This window comes from Sceloporus undulatus, chromosome 6 (assembly GCF_019175285.1).
Source record: "Sceloporus undulatus isolate JIND9_A2432 ecotype Alabama chromosome 6, SceUnd_v1.1, whole genome shotgun sequence".
In the NCBI taxonomy this organism is placed as follows: domain Eukaryota; kingdom Metazoa; phylum Chordata; class Lepidosauria; order Squamata; family Phrynosomatidae; genus Sceloporus; species Sceloporus undulatus.
In genome coordinates, this window is record NC_056527.1 from 138,167,091 (window position 1) to 138,189,148 (window position 22,058).

The 22,058-nt window shown below is 40.6% G+C and overlaps 1 protein-coding gene across 5 annotated transcripts in view; it reads left to right on the forward strand.

Moving 5' to 3' along the window:
* Positions 1-10,303, forward strand: part of IGSF9B (immunoglobulin superfamily member 9B) — a 140,086-nt gene extending 129,783 nt beyond the window's left edge. For 2 of the 5 annotated variants that reach the window (XM_042477404.1, XM_042477405.1), the window contains exons 19-20: positions 6,132-6,253; positions 7,079-10,303. In XM_042477404.1, the coding sequence (XP_042333338.1) occupies positions 6,132-6,253; positions 7,079-7,302 (346 nt within the window). In that variant the 3' untranslated portion in view covers positions 7,303-10,303. Of the gene's footprint in view, positions 1-6,131; positions 6,254-7,078 lie in introns of those variants that run through there. The other 3 variants (XR_006104830.1, XM_042477407.1, XM_042477406.1) reach the window with 3 other exon arrangements.
* The last annotated feature ends 11,755 nt before the right edge of the window (positions 10,304-22,058 follow it).

Consider the following 22,058-nt stretch of genomic DNA (forward strand, 5'->3'; position numbering starts at 1 on the left):
CTCCTCAGATGGATGTAGGAAAGAGAGGCCCTTTAGGCTGAGGGAGGCCTGGTGGATGAAAGTCACTCCTCAGATGGCTCTCTCGTCCTGAGGAAGGTTCCACTGCATGATATTAGAGTTCTGCACCTAAGTAATGCAAATTCTGCCACAAGAAAAGGTGGATTCCATGTCCTTACCACATTTTTCAAGGTTAATAAAAGTTTGCATAATTTACTTTTTCCACATAGTTTATTATTGTTCTTGCTTTTTGTTGACGGCAACAAAAAGCGATGTAGAACAATAAAATCCTGCCCTCAGATATTTGAATTGTTACTTCTCTACACTCATCGATATTCTGGAAATTCAGTAGTTACTTCCCTTTTCAAAGCTGATACTTGCATCCTTAAAAGCTAGTCACTTAGTAAAGTGATTTTTTTTAGAATTAAAGTTGTGACATATTTTAGTGAAAGTGTATTTTGCTGTGCATGAATTAACCTGGAGCAGGGTGTCTTTCTTTGCCATTAATCACATCACTGCAGTGGGAAACCCAAAAAACACAAAGCAAGTTGGTGGGCACATATTGCCTCTCGCCACTGAACTCTGTCCTGTGTGTTCTTCCTTTAACTTGGACAGGGTCTTCTGCTCATAGCCTTAGATGAGCCTAGGTGGGCTGTCAAGGACTTGTATGTGCCCTGCACAGGTGTCACTCTGGTGTATTTCTTTGGAGCATTGAGGACTCTTGTCTGTTTGTCTGGGTTTTTTGGTTTTTCTTTTCTTTCGAAGAAAACAGTTTTCCCCTTTAAAGGCTGTCCTTGTGCTGGTCCTTCTGCATGCATGTCACACTCGCTCTGGCTTGGAGACGTTGTGAGTCCTCTTGTCTGAGTGCTTTTTCTCTTTTCTTTTTAATCATTATTTACTTCTTACAGTTTGCTTTGTTGTTCTCACTCCATTGTTCCTAGTTCTCCTTTTTCCTTCCCTCTCCCTTCTACTCCCTTTCTCCCTCTCCTTTCTTCTCAGCCTACCTTTCCTCTTCCCTCCTACACGCTCCTCCTGTAAGCATGGTGAAACCCTGTTGTGCAGATGACCTGTGATGTCTTTGCAAACCTGGTGAAGGGATGCCTTTCTCTGGTGTGTGCCCTGCTCTTTATCAGCTTCCCTCTTGTCCCATTGCACTGCTGCTACTGCTGATGCTGGAACTGGCACAGTAGTGAAATGTGTGAGATGGGGAAGGGAGAGTTTTCTTGCTGTTTTGTTAGCAACTTTTATTTGCAAATTGCTGTAGAACAACCCAACTAAAATACAGCTGCTTCCTGGAGGTTTGAGGTGACTTATCAATCCTCTACAAGGAGGATGGGGTCTCTCTGTCTTTCAGAGTGCCAGAAGATGAGAGGACTGTTTCCATTCTGTTGGTACTCTTCCATTCCATTTTGTTGGTACTGAGATAATGACATGCATATTGCTTCCTGGTGTCTCATTTTGCGGCAAAGGGCCTACTTCGTCTTTCTTGACTAATGGTTCCAATGCTCAGCCTGAAAAGAAGATGCAAAGAAAGAACTTCTTCTGGTTTCTTCTGGTGCATACTGGTAGAGCTTCACAATTCGGTTGCCCATTGTCAGCGTTCAAGGACACTGTGCCAGTTCCCCAGAAGGGGACAAATCATGCATCTCTTCTGGATGTTTTCTCTTCCTTTGTGAAGTGCCATATTATACTTCTCTTCTAGCTTATGGTTTTAAATTTGCTGGCTTGGAATTGGGAACAACACCAATTCGAAAAGCCCCAGTTCTGTGGAACCTAGATTCAGAATTTATTTTTGGATGTTGACATATGACCCATAAAACCTGCCTTCACATTCATTATATCCTAAATCTTTGATCCCTTGAGAAGTAGTGAACAAAGAGCTGTGGACTGAATGAACTATTAGTTTAAATTCATATAATACTTGTAAGGCTGTTAATTGGATGATGATGATGATGATGATGATGATGATGATGATGAAAAATTTATTCAACATTAAAGAAATTTGTCTCATCTCTGCATAATCTAGGCTATTTTATATGGCAAACTTACAGAATACTCTGTTTTATAAACCAAGAAGACTCAGGCCTGCTTTCAGGGTATTTTGGCTCCAGAGCTGTCCTGAATTCCCCCTTTATTTCCATACTCTGAAGTGACTCCATGTGTCGCCCAGTGTCACTACTAATACCATGAGTTTGAAAGACTGAAAATGAGGTGCTCAGCATCATTGATTTGGCTGGGCAAACTCAGAGGGAGCAACTTGTGCCAGAAAGTGGGTGGCACATTAGGACACATGTGTAAACAGGCACCATGACTTGCTCCGGAGTGCTCCAGATTTTCCTGGAAAATTCGGGGCAAAAAGTAAGTCTTTTTAAGCCAGTTTAGGGATGGACCAGATTTGGTGCAGAACTGGCCTCATCTAATGAAAACGCTGCACTCAACTCAGGGCTTTGTCCTTGTGTCATGAACACAGAGTCCCATGAGGGCTGGGGAAACCAGTTCATTTGGTTCATATAGACATGTCCTAAGACAATGGTTATCAAATTAGATTGGGTAACTATGGAAGGGTAGGGGCTTACTCTACCTTCCAGATCTTAGAGGGCCACATCTATTCTCCCCACACACAAAAAAACATACTTTTCTGCCCCAAATGCCCTGGAATAAATAAAATAATAAAACTTTAATTTATATCCTGCTTTTTGTTTCCACAATCAAAGCGGCATACATCCTTTAAAAAATACAATATATACAATTCCCCCCCTTTAAAAAGGATTAAACAATTCCATCCATTAAAATTACAGATAAAAATCTAAAAACAATACTACAATAATAAAATAACGGTGGGCAGAGGCTTAATTTGTATATGTCTGTGGGGGGAGTGTTACATGGCCGGGATCTATTCTGGGAAGGCCTGCCGGAAGAGATTCGTCTTGATAGCTTTCTTGAAGCTCTCAAGGTTGGCAATTTGACGGATCTCATCTGGCAGGCCATTCCATAAAGTGGGAGTGATTGCGGAAAAAGTCCTCTGGGAGGTCGCCGTCAATCTGGTCTTTGTGGACTGCAACAAATTCTGTAGAGGACAAGAGGGCATTTTCCCCATGTTTGGATCTATCTGGGCCATTTTAGGTCTTTTTTTAATATCAGGAAGTGTGTGTAATTGGGACTAAGACTGAATTTAGGACTTCATCTTTAAGGGGTTGACCAGCCAGGCCAAAAGGCCCAGGCTCCACCTGGCCTCATGTCATCTAGTTCAGATGACACAGGCTAAAACCTGATTGAGCTATATGATCATTCTGAACCTGATTCTGTCAGACTGGACATGGATCCAGAGGATCCAGCCTGATCCCGTGGTAAACAGCTGTTACCCTGGAATAATTTGACCCCTGGTTGCTACAACTCTCAGCTGTTTAGACAGCCTCCCCTGCTCCTTAGCTTGCTGTACTGTTGCTTGTATTCAGAAACCATACAAAGTCTGATGCAGAAACAGGACTCCTGGCTGCACCCATGTGGCCAGGTGCCCTATTTCTGTGTGAGACATGGCAATGAGGGGCTTCTCAGTAAAAGTGACAGCGCAAGAAGGTAAGGAGTGTGTGTTGGTAGCAGGTCCTGGTTTGGCACAGGGATGGGCATGTAGACATCCTACCTGCTCCCATGTCAACCCAGAGACAAACCTAAGTAAGCATTGGGGCAGAACAGTATGGGCTGAGCCCGTGATATCCTGGGCCATCTGCTCAGACCCTGAGATGCTGCAAACATCTTTGTTATGTTTGCTACAGCATTCTACCATAGCTATCCCTCTGGATCTTATTACAATAGAAGGGCTGTTGTTTGCTGAGAAATAAAAACTGATTCTTGTTCATCTTCTCTGTTCCTCACACAAATGGGTTTTGCGCCTGCGCAGAGCCTCCATTCAGAAAGTTCTAGAGCTGAGTAGTTTAGCTCTGATTGTGGTATGGATGTAATTTCTAGTGGGTGGTTGAAATTTACTCCATTAGCATCATATTTATGGAATAGCTGTCTAATGTAATTTAGATACTACCAAACGTAAAATGAGTATCATCACTGAAGAAATTTTCCTCTGATTACCCAATGCTGGGACCAGACACAAATATCTTATTTGCAGTATTTCTGTACAGATTCTGTGAACCTGTCAGTAGTTTCTGACAGGTGTTTTGGGGTTTTGTTTTTTGTTATGGTAGAACCTTGGTCTTCCTTTCTTTTACTGTTAATCATGATTGTGGCACAGTAATCAATATTTCTCTTTTGGACATCTTGATTGGACAACATATTAATACTTTCTATTTCTATCATTAAAAGATAGGATTTTTTTCAGTGTTATAAAATATAATAAGTCCCCATTTTCTCCCAGAATGATCATATAGCTCAAAGTTATAATGAGTGAGGATAGAAGAGGTTGTTGTTGTTGTTGTTGTTGTGTGCCTTCAAGTTGTTTCTGACTTATGGCATTGCTAAAGGGTTTTCTTGCTAAAAGGTTTTCACAGGGTTTTCTTGGCAATACTTATTCAGAGGTTTTACGGTGCTTTCCCCTGAGCGTGATATATTGTATATACTCATGTATAAGTCTAGAAATTTAGGTCATAAAGTTGACCCAAAAACATGAGTCAACTTATGCATGGGTCAATGGAAGTACTGTATCTGTAAGACATTTTGTCAACAGTGAAGCAGAATGGAAGATGGGGGCAGATGACGACGTAAATAACATTGAAATTTCATGACATCAGAAACTGCTGCTGTTTCATTCACATTATCAGTCACTGAAGGACCTCCTTTTGAGTCTACATACGAGAATGCCAGAAGTATACACTTCAATAAATATCATTCCTGCTTTATAATTCTGTGTTTTGTCACATTTTAAAAAGGCCAAATAACCACCTTCAATCAGAAAGTAGAAGGGTACCAGCAAGCTACATGTGATCCTTTGGACATGGATTCCCTTTGTCTCCATTAAGGAACCACAAGAGGTGTTGTAGCTGTGATTTTTGACTGGAGGCCCTTAGAGTATGGTAGCTGGTGGCAGGAGAAATGTGTGGCTTTCCATTATATTGCTTTAGTCCAATACATTGGTATAAAGTTTCCATCATCCTTGCCATTGGCTGTTCTGGCATAAGTTTATGGAAGTTGCAGTTTTATCAGCATGTGGGGAGCCACAGTTCTCAGTGCATGCATGCAGCAAATCCAGTCACTTAAAGCACTGGGATTTTTCCAAAATCATTTTGAATAATATAATGGCCTAGATATATCTTTATACTGAATGAAGGAACGTTGCTGGCCTAAAACATCTGTCGTTTCTGACTATGACTTTCAAAACAATTTGGAAGAATTCTTCTCCTTGTAACCTGTGTGTTGTATGCAACCTGTGATGAATTTTTAGAACTTGTCAAGGTGAATTCTTGGAAACATATGAAGGATGTTTTGGCGTGTAAAAGATCCTCATTACATCTGTCAACTCTGCCATGTTTCTCCTTCAATCTTCTCTCTTTTGTGCTATGGAGTCAGGGTGCATCATTTGCTGCTAGATTTCATAATCTGTCCCATCACTGAACACCTGTATGTGCCTTTTGGGTTTTTTCTCTTCCCTTTCCTTCCAAAAAGTGCCTTATCTATCATTAGCAGCTGCCACGTTAATTATTCTTTCATTTTTAAAATTTGCAGATAATTTTAAGCCAAGAGCCTCGGTGCCTATTCTATATATTTTTTTCCAGCATGATTCAGTTATTTTCAGGAGTTTGATTCTGTTCACAGGAGTGGCCAGGGTTTGGAGTCCTAATATCTTCCTACAACCTTTGCCTGGTTCGACCTTAGCAGCATTTACTATGGGGCATAAAATTGACAATCCCTAGAGAAAGAAATGGCAGGTTTGGTTGTGGGGCTGGGGCTGGAGCTGGGGAGATAACTTTTAAAGATATATGTGAAGAGGTGAGAATCTGGTTTCACCTCCAGCACCAGTGTGGTGGGGCAGACCCAGTTAGTCCATCATTTGAGGGCCTCCTCATCTTTTCCTTCTACATGACAAACCTGGTGGAGGTTGAACACTCTCTTTCCCATTAGAGAGACCTCCCTTGAGACAGAATATGGCAGGGGGCCACTGATGGCGCTTGTCTGCTTTGTCTTTCTAGAAAACGTCCATCTCCAACCCGGAGCGCTGCTGCACCTGAGAGGCTTGAAGCTCTGAAATACCAGCGGATAAAGAAGCCCAAAAAGTCATCCAAGGGCTCCTCGAAATCCAAAAAACAAATCAGTGAGTGCGAGGAACACAAGACTCCCGGCTAATCTCCCTCCTGATGCTCCCCTCACTTTGGGCCAAGCACAATGCTCATTGAAGTCTATGACTTGTAATGGGAATTGTTTCTGCTTCTTGGCCTGGAAGTTGTTACTCTGTCCTGGCTTGGACCTGTCTGAGAGGTCACTGGGTTGTCCTGTTTCTTGGATCTTCAGAACTGAAAGATCTGTTTGCTAGGGTCCCCTACCCTCAGTAGCATTAATCTCCACTCCTTAGTTCAAAGGTAGTTTATAGCCCCCCATCCCACCCCAATCTCTTTCTATGTTGCCCTAGCTGGTACTTTGCATAGTTTCCTAGTGGCTATCTGGCAACCCTCCCTATTGATCTTTAAGCTCAGTCCCAGCGTCTCTTGTTTTTTCCTTCCTACCCCAGTTCCTCTGTTATCTCTCCTAACTCCTCCTCCTTTATATTTATTTTTCTCTTGATTGCATCTTTATTTAGATGAAAGCCTGCCATATTCCTAAGGCTCATCCATCCTCCAGCAATCCCATAAGCTACATTTTCTTCCATATTCTCTTCTCCGCATAGAGCAAACCCTTCCTTTACCCTGCCCTCACCAGCATTACTTTCCTTTTCCTTTCAAATCACTCAGATTTTTCATCTGCTAAAAAAATATGATTGTATCCTAGATTATATATTGAATTTATCTCTCATTTTTTCTCTTTTCTTTTTGTTACTGGTTTAAGCACAAATTGCCATGTGTTCTCTTGTCTTGCCCACACAGAGGTTTACAAATGATTAACCATCTTCTTTTTCTTCTGTATTTCTCACTTTCCTCTTCAGATGGTTCTGCCTCCCAGGTTCAGCAACATCCTAACTCTCAGGTACTGTGGCCCGATGAAGCTGTCTGTCTCCGAAAGAAGAAGAGGCACCCGCGCCAAGATCCCTTTGCTCGCCTCTCAGCACTGAAAGATGACCTCTGCCATCGGCAGGTTCCTGAAGACCAGACAGCCATTCTCAATAGTGTGGACCATGATGATTCCAGTGGGCATGCAACATTACTTTAGAGTAGCACCAGCCAGAGGAGGGGCAAGGGAGAAACAGGGAGGGCGAAAGGGCAGAAGTGTCTTGTGATCCAACAGAATCTGTGGTGGAATGGTGGGGAGAGACGTAGCTGAAGCACAGGTGCATGTGGCTAATATTAACAGGGGGATATGGGCTTCAGTCTTGTGTTTGAGTACCAGCAGAGGGAGGGAATGTGCCTAATAAGCAATTAATGTTGCATACAATGCGCATGACTCTTGTATGGTACTTGCTAGAAGACAACCCAGCATCACGTCTTTGACCATTGTGGGGAGAGCTTTGTTTCTCCCTACAGCATCCTCAGTTGCAATACAATCCGTGATGATAGGATTACCAAGAGAATGGGATGGAGAACAAGAAACACATCCCAGGTTACAGTTGTTTGGATCTCTTGCTAATATTCCACAGTGTAAGAGTTAGGAGCATGGAGATCTAAGGCAGAGGGTCAGAGATCTTTAAAGTGGACAGCTTTTGTAAGAATCTGGTGAGCCTCAAACCTTTTTCTCTGTGTTGTAGCTTCAGTTGTGTGCGTCTTTGAAGCAGCATAAAAAAAATATGACAACCTAGTTTCCAAAATTATACATAGAGTAGAAATGTTTTTTTAAAAAAAAGAAAAAAACATAGATGCAGGATACAATGTATATTTATACAGTGTGTGTTTAACGTAGGTAGAAAACACTGGGGAAAGAGCAAGCTACCCTAATTCAGGGAGAGGGTTGGGATGTCATAGGTTGCTATTTAGTAACAAAAATTTCAAGCTAAGATTGATGCCCCGCTGGATCTGTTGATTTTATTAAAGTGCTTCAGAAATCATAATGGGAAACTTACCAGCATACACATGAACGCAAACGCACACACACACAAAGAATAACTTGCTTATTTCAACTGTCACAGCTTTTTGATGTCAAAATATTTGGAATGAAGATACAAATTATAGTTTACTTTCTTATCTGTCAACTGAAGACCTAGGATTAGAATATGTATTGTGTTTTACTCAATGGAATTATGTACATGGGAGCCTTCTTCAATTACATTTTAAAGGGTGGGACAATTTCTGTTTTCAGACTAGAAAAGAAGCTTGTTGAAACTGCACCCCCCCCAGTTGTACTTTCTGACAAACTGTAGGATTAGGTTGGCTAGTTTTAAAATGCTAATGGTGATGATATACTAGTATCTGTACTGTAGTACTCCATAAAAAAATAGTCCTAGTACTACAAAATGTTACTGCATCGGTGCCTCTGTTCACATGGTTTTTGCTGAAGTGAGGAGAAGTTGTTAAACCTTTTGTGTCTAAGTGTGACAAAGCAAGGTTCTGCTGTAACGTCTGTTGCTTCCAATCTGTTTTTGCTGCCCAGACACAAAACTGAGTGTGGTATGCAATGTGGCCGAATGAAGTGGTAGAATTAATGATACTAATCAGGTTATATAACCTGGATTTACATTTTTATATATTGCCCAACAAAGTTAATGACAAGTAGAGAACTAGCTTATGAGAAGGGAAGACCAGGCTTGAAGACTTTCTGCCTGATGGGCTACTTTATTAGATTTTTTTTACAAGAAATAAAAACCCACCTTGTGTTAGAAATGCTTTATTCTTTTTTAAACTGCACCTTCCAAAATTGCAGTGTGGTAGTATGTGTGGTGTAGCGATTTGAGAGTTGGACTAGGACACTGGGAGACCAGCATTCAAATCCCTGCTCAGGCAATGGGAACCTACCGGATGACTTTGAGCAACTCACACTTTCTCAGCCTCAGAGGGAGGCAAAGGCAAACGCCTTCTGAACCCGCAAGATAGATTTGCCTTAGGGTTGCCATAAGTCCAAAATGGCTTGAAGGTGCAACAACAAAAACCACTTTGCACACCCTCCTATGTAGTCTGGAGTGGTATGCCTAATTCTACCACCTCAGGACTCTACTGTGTCACTCTCCTGGAGGTTTAGTATACAACCATTTATACTTGCAGGAGCGTAGCAGTAGCAGAGACACAGCAGGAATTACGTAAAGCAATTTTAGAATGTAATTTTTCATCTCTCATTGCTGAGTACAGAATTTATTCCAGGTAGCAACTACGGAAACCCAATTCCTTATGCTTCTCAAGCATCACTTTTGTCCATATTTACATCTATCATCAATCCTGCTTTCCATCTGTGATTGATGCTTAAGGATTTTTTATTTTACTTCACCTGCTTTACAGTAAATAATGCCACCCACCCATCCAGGTGTATATGGACTTTTTCCTCCTGGAACAGTGGGCCTGGGTTTGATTTGTTTTTTCTCCTTAGCAATGTAATTGCTCTGGCTCCATCCAGATGAGCTGGTGTACTGGGGTGAGAAGGTATATATATGGTGTGGGAGGGCTACTGAGATGGTTTTCACAATAGTAGTTGTGTTCTAGGATTGTGTAAAGTCTGCTAAATCAAGCTTCTGTCATTTGGACCTACCAAGCCAAACTGAGCCAGACTAGCCATTTATATTCACCCACTGAGCTAGCTTGGTGGTATGGGCAGGTTGGTGAACTAAAGTTGGAGGAGCCCAGATCCAGATGTAGAGATGGACAAATCTATTTCTTTTCCATTCCACTTTACATGGTTTTGCCAGGTATTCCATTCCTTTCAGTTTTCACATTAATCCACACAGTCAGCATTTGTCCATTGTCATGTTGGCCATGGATTCTGGGAGTTATAATCCAAAAAGCAACATTTCCAGGTGTATTCCACTCTACCACAAAGCTCTCTGTATGCCCTTGGTCCAGTCACACTGTCAATGTGATCCACCTCACAGGATAGATATTATGATGGTGGTGGAGAGGAGGGCCATATATGTCATCTGGAAGTACTTGGAGGAAAGGCAGAATCAACCAATCAAGCAATCAAGCAATAAGTCAATAAACCCAGAATGAATGTCAGTTAAATTTCTATTCTGTCTGCATATTTGAAACGTCACCAACCATAATAATAATAATAATAATAATAATAATAATAATAATAATAATAGGTTTTATTTATATACCGCCCAATCACTGGGAATCCGAGCGGTTTACAATAGAGGGGATAACAGACAGTTACCTGCCCACAGGCTTACAATCTAAAAGACACGACACAAAAGGAGAAGGGAATGGTGAGGGGGGGAGGGAATCAGGTCCAGCATTCTTCTCTCCCTCTGAGGCCTGGACCAAGGCAGATGGACCAGAGGGAGGGCTCTTCCTCTTCAGGCTAGCCCCTGATGGAACTGGGCCAGCCTACTCTCTCCCTCAGAGGCCGAAAGATGACAGTTAGGGAGGGAGGAGCCTCCTTCTTCAGGCTAGCCCCTGATGGAACTGGGCCAGCCTACTCTCTCCCTCAGAAGGCCAGTTGAACTCTTGGCAAATCCACAGTGAGTAGCTATCAGGGTGTGGTTGCCTTAGTTGGTGCAAATTCAGGCCACAGCTAAATAATATTAGCCATGTTGGCAGGAAGTCCAGGGGAATGGGTGAATGGATACAATGGTGTACATTAATATTTGTGGGTACAGTTATGTCCTTGGCTAGAATATGAACCGCTTTAGTATGCCTGCAGGCTTGTGTATCCTTGATGAGCTTTTTTATTTTCTCACTCAGACTGATTTTGAAATACCTACATGTTCCTGTATAATTTTAAGAGCTGCTTGTGGGGCAGCCTGATGGTTATAGAGATTTTTATTTTAAAGCCCCAAGTATCACTGATTATGTAGATCTATGGCAATTCTCAGTTACAAACTTTTAACCTTCGTCTTTTAGCCGTTCCATTTGTAGAGAAGCTTATTCCGCTCTAATGCAGTGCAAGATTTGTAGAGGGTTGGGAAGAATAGACAAGAAGTAGAGCTGGAGTACTAATGCATGATATAGGCTATGATATAAACTGTAGCGTTGTTGTGTGTTGACCTGAGTCCATCCTTAGACTGGATGTGATGGATACTGCGGCTTTTAATCAGCTGCACTAATCCTCTGAAGCAATATATCAGCCTCCATTTTGCTGATAGCACCTTGGTGTCCTTATCAGGGTTAGGTTTGGCATCCCAGTTGTATGTTGTGAAAATCAAGATATTACCTGTAGGTTACATGGGCTCCTGTTAGGAAAATAGCTAAAGAAGCCAGTTAAGGGTTGAAGGCATGCATTCTCTTTCCTGGTTCTGCTCAGTGTCCAAGGTCACATGGAAAAGGCATGCAACTCACCTGCCTAATGCCTCAGTGTTCCCCCCATGTATCAGGGGTAATAGTACTAAAAGCACTTTGTAAAATCCTTTCAGAGTCTACTGAGAAAGTTGCAAATGCTGACTAATATTAGTAGTTGTAGTAATGTGGTAGTAGTCATAGTAGTAGTAGTAGTAGTAGTAGTATTAAAAGAATGCCCTTTCCCCTAAGGGACAAGAGCAAATTCTACTTCCAGGTTCTTCCCCATACAGTGGGATACTTGGTGCACAATCCTGTGTGTATTTCACTCAAAAGTCCCACTGACTTCACTGGAACTATCTTCCAAGTGCATTTCGGATTTGCGGCCCCAAACCTCACTTTGTCAGGTTTTCTTTATAAAGATGGTACTCTGTTTTGTGACAGGTTCAGGAAATGTGGGTGACAACCTAAGCCGTGGAATGATTTCTGCTTATTTGCACAGAATTTCCTCCTGCTGTGCTTCCTGAGATTCCTTTGGTTCATTTAAAATAAAGAGAGGTCTGGTCATTTATACTATTGTTGTTAAGCTTATGACTATTTTAAACATATCAAATTACCTTATACTGAGTCAGGGCCATTCCTCCCTTTAGTCCAGTGCTGTGTCTTGTGTGCAGCTGCTTATCAAGGTCTTGGGTAGAGACCCATTTTGTGGGATCTTTTTATTTGGACCTGAAAATGCTACAAGACTCTAAAGGTGTCAGTAGAGGCAAGAGAAGTAATGATGTTTTTACACATGGTGCTTCAGTTGTTCTGCTGAGTCCTTTTTGTGCTATTTATGTGAACATGAAGGAATTATATAGAGAGCTTTTTAATGCCGAGTAAAAGGTTTGAATTTACTCTGGAGAAGTATATGTAATGAAAACAAGAATTTTGGCTAACAAGTTTTACATTCACATTTCAAAGTGGTTTCATCAAAAGGGAAAGCGGCAACAGCACACTTTCAGGTGCATGGGTGAAAAGGCCCATCATCATTTTCTCTAGAAATAACAACTTCCAGGGTTTTTAAAAATAAAAAATGTAAGATTGATTTCCCATATTTCTTCCAATTCAAAAATAAATTTAGGATTATTCATTTATTGTGGTGGGGAGAGAAGTGGACTGGCTTCCTCTCCCCATGCTAACTATCTATGGGACTCTTACTATTTATTTCTTAGATGTAAAGATCCCTGAGAATTATCCTAGTAACTTCCTTGAGAGCATCCTCCATTCCAAGGTCCATAGAGATTTAATTACTCATGGTATCTGTAACTGGGTTTTCCCTTGGCAAGCCCATTTTACTAAGGTGAAGTGTTGTCAGTGCTCCCTGTAAGTGTGGAAACTCCCACAGATGAAACGATAACATTTGTATACTTTAAAGCTAAACAGATTTGCGTCTTGTCTGTGCCTGGCTGAGAGATTTCGTACCCCTGTGTGTGCAACATTGAGTTCTTTTGGAGAAAGTTGGCATGTGAGTGCAGTAAGTAAAAATGGATAGATTTAGTCAGCGTCTCAACAATTGTGCAACCATGTTGAGAGGAAGCTTGGAAATTTTGGTTCTTGCTTAATGGACCTCTGCTCCACATTGTAAGTCATTGCTTGAAACTTGTGTGGTGGTTTGGAGCAACTTGTCCTCTAGATCAGTACTATTCAAAGTGGTGGTCCATGAGCCTTCAGCTGTCAGTTCAGGTGTCAGTCACTGTAGAGTTTCCAGGAAAGAAAGAAACAACTGTTCCCAATGGATACAAATATGGTACCACACTGGGGAGGGAGCCCTGTTGGTCCCCACATCAAATAGCTTTAAAAAGAAGCCCCTTAATTTGTAATGGATGTTCCTCCAGTAATAATTTCATGGGAAATCAGCTACTGTGAATGCCACCAAGATATTAGTGTAATTAAGCTACACTACATTGTTATGTGTTTCAAAGGCAAGGGATGAGTAACTGATTTTCCAGTGTCTTCCACCTGTTATTGGGATGTTCAAACATGGAAGGTCCCATTTTGTTGTGAAAGAGGATATATGTATTTGTATTAGGATTTGAATACGTATGGGCATTTTAAAAATTGGCTATTTGCCCAACACTATTAATGTTTATTAAGATTTAAGTGAGCAAAGGAACCCAATCTGATGCACACTTTATTAGGAGCAAGTCCTTGTGATTCCTATAGGACATGCTTGCAAGGAAATATGTATTGAATGATATTTTGGCTTGCTGAAGGTCACACTAGGTTGATATGAACCCTACCAGATAAAATGGGAGTATGTGTTTATCCCTAGTGCAATAATAATAACAGTTGTGTTTTCTTGGTCACAGATACATCCTTGGAATCCTTGAGACCTGAGACTTTTAAATTTTGACAAGCTTGCTAGATGTTTAGATATTTCTCAATTTAATATCCTTTTTATTTTCAAGAAAGTAGATTTGCATGCTGTCACGGTCAAAATTATTATCAGTGATATTACAGCTATCCCCATTGTAACGCTTCTCCTGATATTCTTGTTGTTGTTATTATTATTTTTTGTGAAAGTCCTAGGGGTACAGCAAAATGCATTAGGGAAAATATGAAAGAACACCGGCAGCGAGAATGTCTTTCATTGTGGTCTACCACAGTTTTTGTTCCCTTCCCGTCCTCCTTTTTTGAGAATGCAAATGGAAACAATTACAGTATATCATTATTTCCCCCTGCTTCAATGCGTTCACAGTTTGTATAGCTTATACAGCTTTGATTCATCAAGGCAATTTCAGTCCTCGGATCGTGGATGGTTTTCCACTGCAGGCTTAATAGAACTGTATTTCTTTATTTATTTTCCTTTCTCCTTTCTGATCAGAACTTGGAGGGAGGGGGTTTTGAAGAATTAAGTGAGATGCTGGCATGCATTGAATCAATTACAGATTTCATCCACTTGAACAAGGCATTGCATGTTGACAGTTCTTGAAGACTGCATGAAGAGTTTCTGTCTATTGTGGTAGATGCTGCTAGACTTTGGGCCCAAACAGACAGGCCAAAAGAAAGCTGCTTTGGATTACTTTGGAGATATGCTGTTTAAATGGCGCATGTGTCCTAAGAGGTCAGAAGCCACACCAAAGCCATGCTCCAATCCTAAGGACTGCAGTGTAGCTTTGACACAGCTTCTGGCCTCTTAAGATATGTGCGTCATTTAAACAGCATACTTCCAAAGTAACCCAAAGCAGCTTTATTTTGGCCTGTCTGTTTGGGCCCATTGACAGGCTGAGTCTACCCTTTCCGAATGCAACTATGACATCATGTTCATCTGAGCATTTAGCAATGATCAAAAGGGATGGCATATCATGGTATTTTACTGTAATGCGCAAATTGTACAGTATTTGCAGAATGAGAGAGAGAGAGAGAGAGAGAGCGAGAGCGCAACTACAGGTAGTAGTTTGTAAAATCTAGTTACCTGTTTAAAATAACAAAGCTTTCTATAACTGGAGGAATTTTAACTTTCAAGCTCTTCCCTTGTTTTGTAGCCATCCTCATGGTAGAAGGTTCTTGGGCATGATCTACAGGCCTACAGAGCTTCCCGTACTGGCCTAGGTCCTCCTCTCCTTGTCCATCCTCTCAGCTGCAGAAAATACATACACTCCAGATGTCCTGATTCAACAGGGACAGTCTCAATTAATGCTCTGTCATCCCACTTGTTCAGCTGCTTTTAAAATGTCCCACTTTCTCTCTCCTCCTCCTCCCACTATCCTCTTTCATGCTCAGCTTCTTTTTATTAATTTATTTTTATGCAATAAACATTTCTTGAAGAGTTACCATACTCAACATGAATTTAAAAATAAATATATAAAGGCAAACAAAACCATAAAATGAAACTTATAAACATTTGCAATACAATACACTGCCTTACATTACCTTAACATTAAGAGTAAACAATAAAAAAGACCTCCCAAACCTCTAACTTTCTGAACATTTCTTCATAATTATATCACTTTTATCTCTATTCCAATTCTAATATTACTCGGTCTTCTTGAGTTCAAAGTGCCAAAGTAGTTTGAACTCATTTATCTCAGCAGAGGGAGAAAAGATAATTTTGCCTTTCCCAGTAGACTCTGGCAAAAGCAAACTGCTGCAGCCTCGCAGTTTGTGTGTTCTGTCTCATTAACCATTTTTGCCACCTTGACAGCACTCTAATGTTACTTGGCCACACATGTCCCAGTTTTAATCTGTGAAATGTTGGAGGGTACTCCATTTACTTCATTTACTTCAGTGGCAAGCCTTTTTTCAAGTCTAATTGAACTATGGAGGGGGGAATGGGATCATAGCTGGGCAACAAAGAATTAATAATTAATCCTCTTGTCCTTCAGCCCCTTCCTTCCATAAATATCGTGCCACAATAGGTAAAAAGATATTTCAAAACCTCATGGAGGATGTTTTTCAAGACTTTTCCAAGCTGAGGAGGACAGAACTAGGGAGGACTGGCACAGCGACGACTTGTTTTGAAGACAAAGTACACATGGAATATGGCCAAGGCTTTTTAATGCTCAGTCACCTGGCCCGAATGCAGCATGGACTCCTAGAACCTCCATACTTTAATAAAAAATTAATAGATTAAATTAAAAGTATTAATTAATTGATAATTTTAATGGCAGTTAGGCATGATAATCTATGGCAGCAAAAAACAAAGACTGATTTTATCGTGGCAGAAGATTTTTTGGACTGCAATCCTCTGATATTTGATAAAGTATGCTGCAGCCCACAAAAGTATGGGCCAAACAAAATTTGTTGGCTTTTAAGGTGCCGCTGGACTTTTGCTGGAAGTTAGATAAGTTTTCAGTAGCTATCTCATCTTTAAAACTGAAGTTACCCAGAACAGTCATTCAGATCAAAAGCTGTTCAGTGCTTTGAGGGCAGAATAAGGCAGTACAGTTCCCCATTACCACAACCACTCTGGGTATAAAAGCATGATTAAGAAGGGTCTTGCTGGTTCAGGCCAAAGGTCCACCAGATCCTCCATCCTTCTTCCCACCTAGACCACATATATTCCCACAAAGGCTACAAACAGGGCTTGGAGGCAGCAGCATGTTCCCCAAGCTTCCCCCCAGTGTTTGACATTCAGTGACCTACTACCTCCAAATCTGGAGGTTCTACTTTACTGGACAACAACTCCAGGTATTTTTATAATCCTGTTTTAAGAAGTCCCTCTTTTAATAGAGGTAATCACTATATCCTGTGGAACGCACAGTTCTTCAATTAAGATTGTGAAGTTAAGAGAACTGGATGGAATTAGTTGACCAATACTGTCCCTCTTTGTTTCAGTGATGGACCACTGCCCAGGCAACCAAATACGTTTTAATAGAGGACACTGGAAGTGGAGGAGATAGTATTTATTTCCTTGCACCCTCTTCATGGTACCTGAAGCACTAGGCTGCAATCCAGGACTTGACAGTAGTGTTGCTTAAGCAATTAATGAAAAAGGAATGTATATGATGACCATATAGATATAAATATATACATATATACAGAAAAAATATAGGAGGTTAGATGTATTTACAGGAAACTGATATATTTGCATGTAAAAAGAATGTTTGGTACTTATAGGGAGGCGGTTAGGCTTGATAGGGAGTGGGGTGGGGAGAAGGCAGTATGTGACTGGGAACTCGGTTGGGGAGGGCGAAAGCAAAAAACAATCAAGGGTAGGTCCTGGGAGAAGCATAGGGTTGCTTTCTTTGGCTTTTCTGTGTTACAAGGATGCAAGGTCCATCTACATAAAATCTAGTCAGAAGAAATTTTTTCTTAATGGTGGTGCATCTTTGATACACCTGAATTCTGGAATAAAAATGATCGTTCTTCGCCATACCTCTTCCACAGCGACCCTGCTGAAAATACTTCAGATGACTCCACACAGTGAGATGGCTGCCCTCACTGGTATGTTATGGAGGACGTTGGTATATTCTATCTCACGGTCCATTCTAGAAGGGAACAAGGGCTGTATTTGGAGTTAGAAATGTCTTGTGCCCATTGTGTTAGTTTGCTGAAGGAACAGGCAGGAAAGGGCGATTTTTCAGCAAGTTGGAGATAGTAGGAAAGATTAATGCCACAATGTGTAGACATAATAATCCCAGGACCTACTTTGTCTAGGTTTTGCACATTTCTGGAAGGCTTCAAAAGTGGGAAAAAATAGTGTAGGAGTTTGTTGTGTTCACCATGCAGGAAGGATCCTTTTTTCATACCACTATTGTAGAAAATATCCTTACATGATTTTTTAAAATCATATTTGAACATGGTTGGTTTCCCATGACGTTCCTTCACATATCTTGCTTCAAATTGTACCCAAGGGAGCAAGTCTACTTTAATTCTATTTGTTTGTTTAACTATATTCTGTCTCCTGTCCAAGTGTGTCCCCAGGCAAGGTTGAATTAACTCCTCAGTCAGTAGAATTTGCTTCAATTTGGGGGGACATATTGACTGGACCTCAGGATTTTCAATCGTCTGGTAGGACTGTATGGACCCAAACTGTATCCACTCCCTTGGTGCCTTTTAAATTTTTGAAAGTGGTTGAAGGATATAACTGATTATGATAGATACAAATTTCATCCAAGAAAGACAGTAAACATTTGAAAGTCTGGTTATTCTTCTGTTTCTTGATTTATCTGAGACAGGTGATGAGAACTGGGAAAATGTGGCATGAATTTTAAATTGCATGAACATATAGTTATTACAAAGCCTTCACATGTTTCTTAGCATATGACCAAGGCCTCTATGAATGTATAGTTTGCTTTTCCATAGACTGTTAACAAATATTCTGTTTCTATTGACAAAGCAAAAATGGTTATATTTCTATTGCTAAGGAAATGCAATCCTTCACCATAATCCTACAATTGTGTCCATTTCAACTGTGAATGCTAGGATATGGTTGCATATGCGTCATGGGACTTGTTTGGTCAAAGCCCTTGAATGTTGCTGGTGAAGAGATGATTATTCATTCTTTTCTTGCCCGTACCATTTTGTGACCTATTTTGAACATCTTTTAGAGACTGAACATTCACAAACTATTCACCAAGTGCAATACAGTTGCTCCAAGATGGTGGTGGGGAAGAGAAGTACCAGATGCCAGTCAGGAGGACACCTGGCACAATAACCTTTCCATTTTGTGAAACATCTGAATTTTTAGAATATAATGCTGTCATGAAAGGTCCAAGTATAAATAATGCTTAAATCTTTTAACTACTGTATGTAATTTTCAGACGTAAGCGTTCCCAGGCCCATATCCAGTCACAGATACTGACTGACTTCATTGAAAAAGCCAATCCCCCAAGACAAAAACCCATGTTTCTGAATACTCTTCCTGCAGATGGAGAGGATACTGGATAACCCTTTATCAGCTTCATCACCTTTATATGTATTGAAGTTGATGAACTTAAAAGATAGGCATCCAAACGCAGTTGACAGGTTTAAATGGATTGTGCTGCAGTCCATCATTATCATCATCACCATCACTTCAAATGGTGATGTGCATGTTTTTTGAAGGTGTACATTTTCTCCATTTCTTGTATGTACTAAGTCATATGAATGAATACAGGGAGGTGTTATAGATTATTTTAGAATGTATGCAGGTTTAAGTGACCCTCATGTCCCAAATCCAGAGGGCTCTGGTAGTTTTGATATGTGCATGGTACAGGAGGGCTGTAAGCAATGAGAGGGGAGGGAGGGAAGGAAGGGGTCAAATGAATGAGGAAAGGGTCAAGAGGGGTGGGATCAGAGAAATCAGGAATTGCAAGCATGACTTATAGTGGCAAGCTTTTTAAAAGAAAATAAAACAGAAGAATAAACATTGGGAATTGGAGGTGGGGCTGGTTCTGGAAAGTCCCTGTTCTCCACCAGACTAGAAGCTTGCTCACAGGCACAACTGTCAGCTGTATATGTTTCAGGCAGACTTTTACAAATGCCACATATTCAAGACTTTTTGTGCACACATCCTGCTGCTAAATTGGAGAGTTAAGGCTTGGCTTGGCTTGGCTTGGCCTCTCTGAAATTTCTACCGTGACCCAGATGAGTTCATGGTCAAAGGTACATTCTAGTGTTGGCTTCAGATGCAGCAAGGGGTTGTGAGAACTGTTTGGATATAATGTTAATATTACTTCCCATAAATGCTAATCCAAGTCTATTTGAGACAGGGGGAAGCCCCCCAGTCTCCTTTTAGTTCTACACATACAGCTGCTTTGAGGTTAACTTAGCCTTGCATAGGACATTCCTATTCGAAACAGACAACTAGTTCATCTAGCTCAGTATTGTCTACACTAGTTGGCAGCAGCTCTCTAGCATTTCAGATTGGATTCTTTCCTAGCCATGCCTGTTTACCCAGCATTAACCTGGGACCTTTGGCATGTGGTACGGATGCCCTACTACTGGGTTATAGCTCTTTCATTACAATCCAACCAGTCTCATAAACCTCTTTGGCTTTATCTAAAGGTATGTCTGCACTGCTAAAGGTATATCTGTAGTACAGCCTTAGTTGTTCTTCAGCAGTTACTTCATGTCTCAAGACATTGCTGGTTGAGTTCCATGGTGCAGAATACAGCCACCTAAAAGAGATTTCTTATCATCCCCATTGAATAACCATCCCCAGATTTCTTGGGAAGCCATGATTATTAAAGGTACATGGAATGGATACAACTTTGTAGTGTGCATTAGCCTGTTGTTCTACTACAGCAATGCCTGTAGGTTTTCCAGCATCAAAAAACCCTGTTTTGGGACTGGTTTCTTGCTCCATGTACAAATTATCCCCTTGTGCATCAGAAAGGACACCTTTGAGGAACTGGCAAAGGGTTTGAGAGACGAGTCCCAGTTTCTGTACAACCTTTGGATACACACTCTCCGTGTATTCCAGTACGTCATTGTATATAAAAGTATATAAATAAAAGTTTAATTTCTATTTTAAGGGGTGGGGATGGGAATAAATAGAAGACTAGAAGAAGAAGAAGAAAACTATTTAAAAGACTAGCAAGTAAATATGTGTTTGAAAATTCAGCAAGGCTGTTAGAGTGAAGCAAAGCTAAAGAGCAGGAGCAGAACAAGTATTTTTTCAAGATATATATATATAAAATTATATATAAATATATATAAAACAAACCACTGTGTTGATGCTTAGCATTCTCCACTTCCTCATCTATCCTCATATCCTAACCATGTGGTTCACTTTATTTTTATACCTGCACTTAAACATGTTCTGAATAATAGAGTTTCTTAGCATACGTTGTGAGCTTTGAGAGAAAAGCAGCTTCCTTAGAGGTCAGGGTAGAATCAGTACCACAAGACATGTCTTTAAGGCATCATCTAGATCCTCTATGGATTAGAGGAGATTCTTTTTTGTCTTTCCTGGAGTGCTGGGAAAGATAGGCTGAGGAGCCAGAAGGTATGTTTGCATTTTTAGTTCATGGACTCTGTGGTATTGCATTCCTTGCTTATGGACAGAGCTGTGTCTGTAAGACCTGTTTTCTGCACATGTCCTGTGAAGCCACAGCATGTGGTATTTGAACTTTTGAACATGTGTATGTAGTTTTAAACACACATACAGATATTTCTAGCTCTTATAGTTGAAAAAATATACTTGAAAGTAATATCTGGTCAGAGAAATCTTTAATTTAAAAATGATTTTAAATTATTTTAGGTCTACCACGGAGGGTAGAAACATTTCAGATCTGCTTTCCTTTTACGTAATTTAGATTGATGGACAACTTTGGAAGACTTTTTGTAGGTCACACAGCCCTGGCTTTGGTGCCACTTATCTGTTCCATGATTTTAAAGTGTTGTTAATATATTGGGTTTTTTAAAAAATGGAATTGCAGTAGTGTAGAAGATTGCTGGCGATAGAAGGGAGGGAATGGGGAAATCTCCTTCTAAGGGTGGTGGGATAAATACGTAGGAAATGTAATGCAAAGAATCATAAGACTTCTGTAGCTTTGTGTGTGATCTCCTTTCAGTATTAGAATCCATTTCTGTTGTGTGCCCCATATCACTTGGGGTCCAAATGTGAAAATTGCTTGTAACCATGAGCTTCTGATGTGCAAAAGTGCAGAATCTGGTGCTGCTTCTATATGTGAAGAGCTGCTGTGGTTTGTTCTTTTAAAAAAAATCAAACTCAAAATAAGTGAGTATAGTTGTAGTTCTACTTGTGGTACCATCTCAGATTAATAGAGAGTTATGGTCATCAGTTGAGGAGTGGGGAATTAAATAATTGACAAAGCTTTCTGGCCCTGCTTGTAAGAACTATGAAAAAAGAAACAGCAGTTTCCTCGACATTTGTAAGGACAGAATTGGCATTACAAGAAAGCCTACAGAGAGCACTGTGATTTCTTGAAGAGACTTCTCCAGATGAGAAGAGTCTCCAAAAGGCTGGTTTAACATAATCATCACAATAAAACAGAGTTGTGCATAGTGGGGGAGCTTGTGGGGAAGGAAGACAAATGATCAAAATGTTACGTCCTGCGGCATCACTTCAGTTGATTCTGCTGATAGATGGTCCACCAGTTTGTACTAGCAAACAAGTTGTTTCCATCTTCTCTCTCCTTCATCCCTTTGGGGCCATTTATGGCTGTCAGGAGTTCTCAGCCT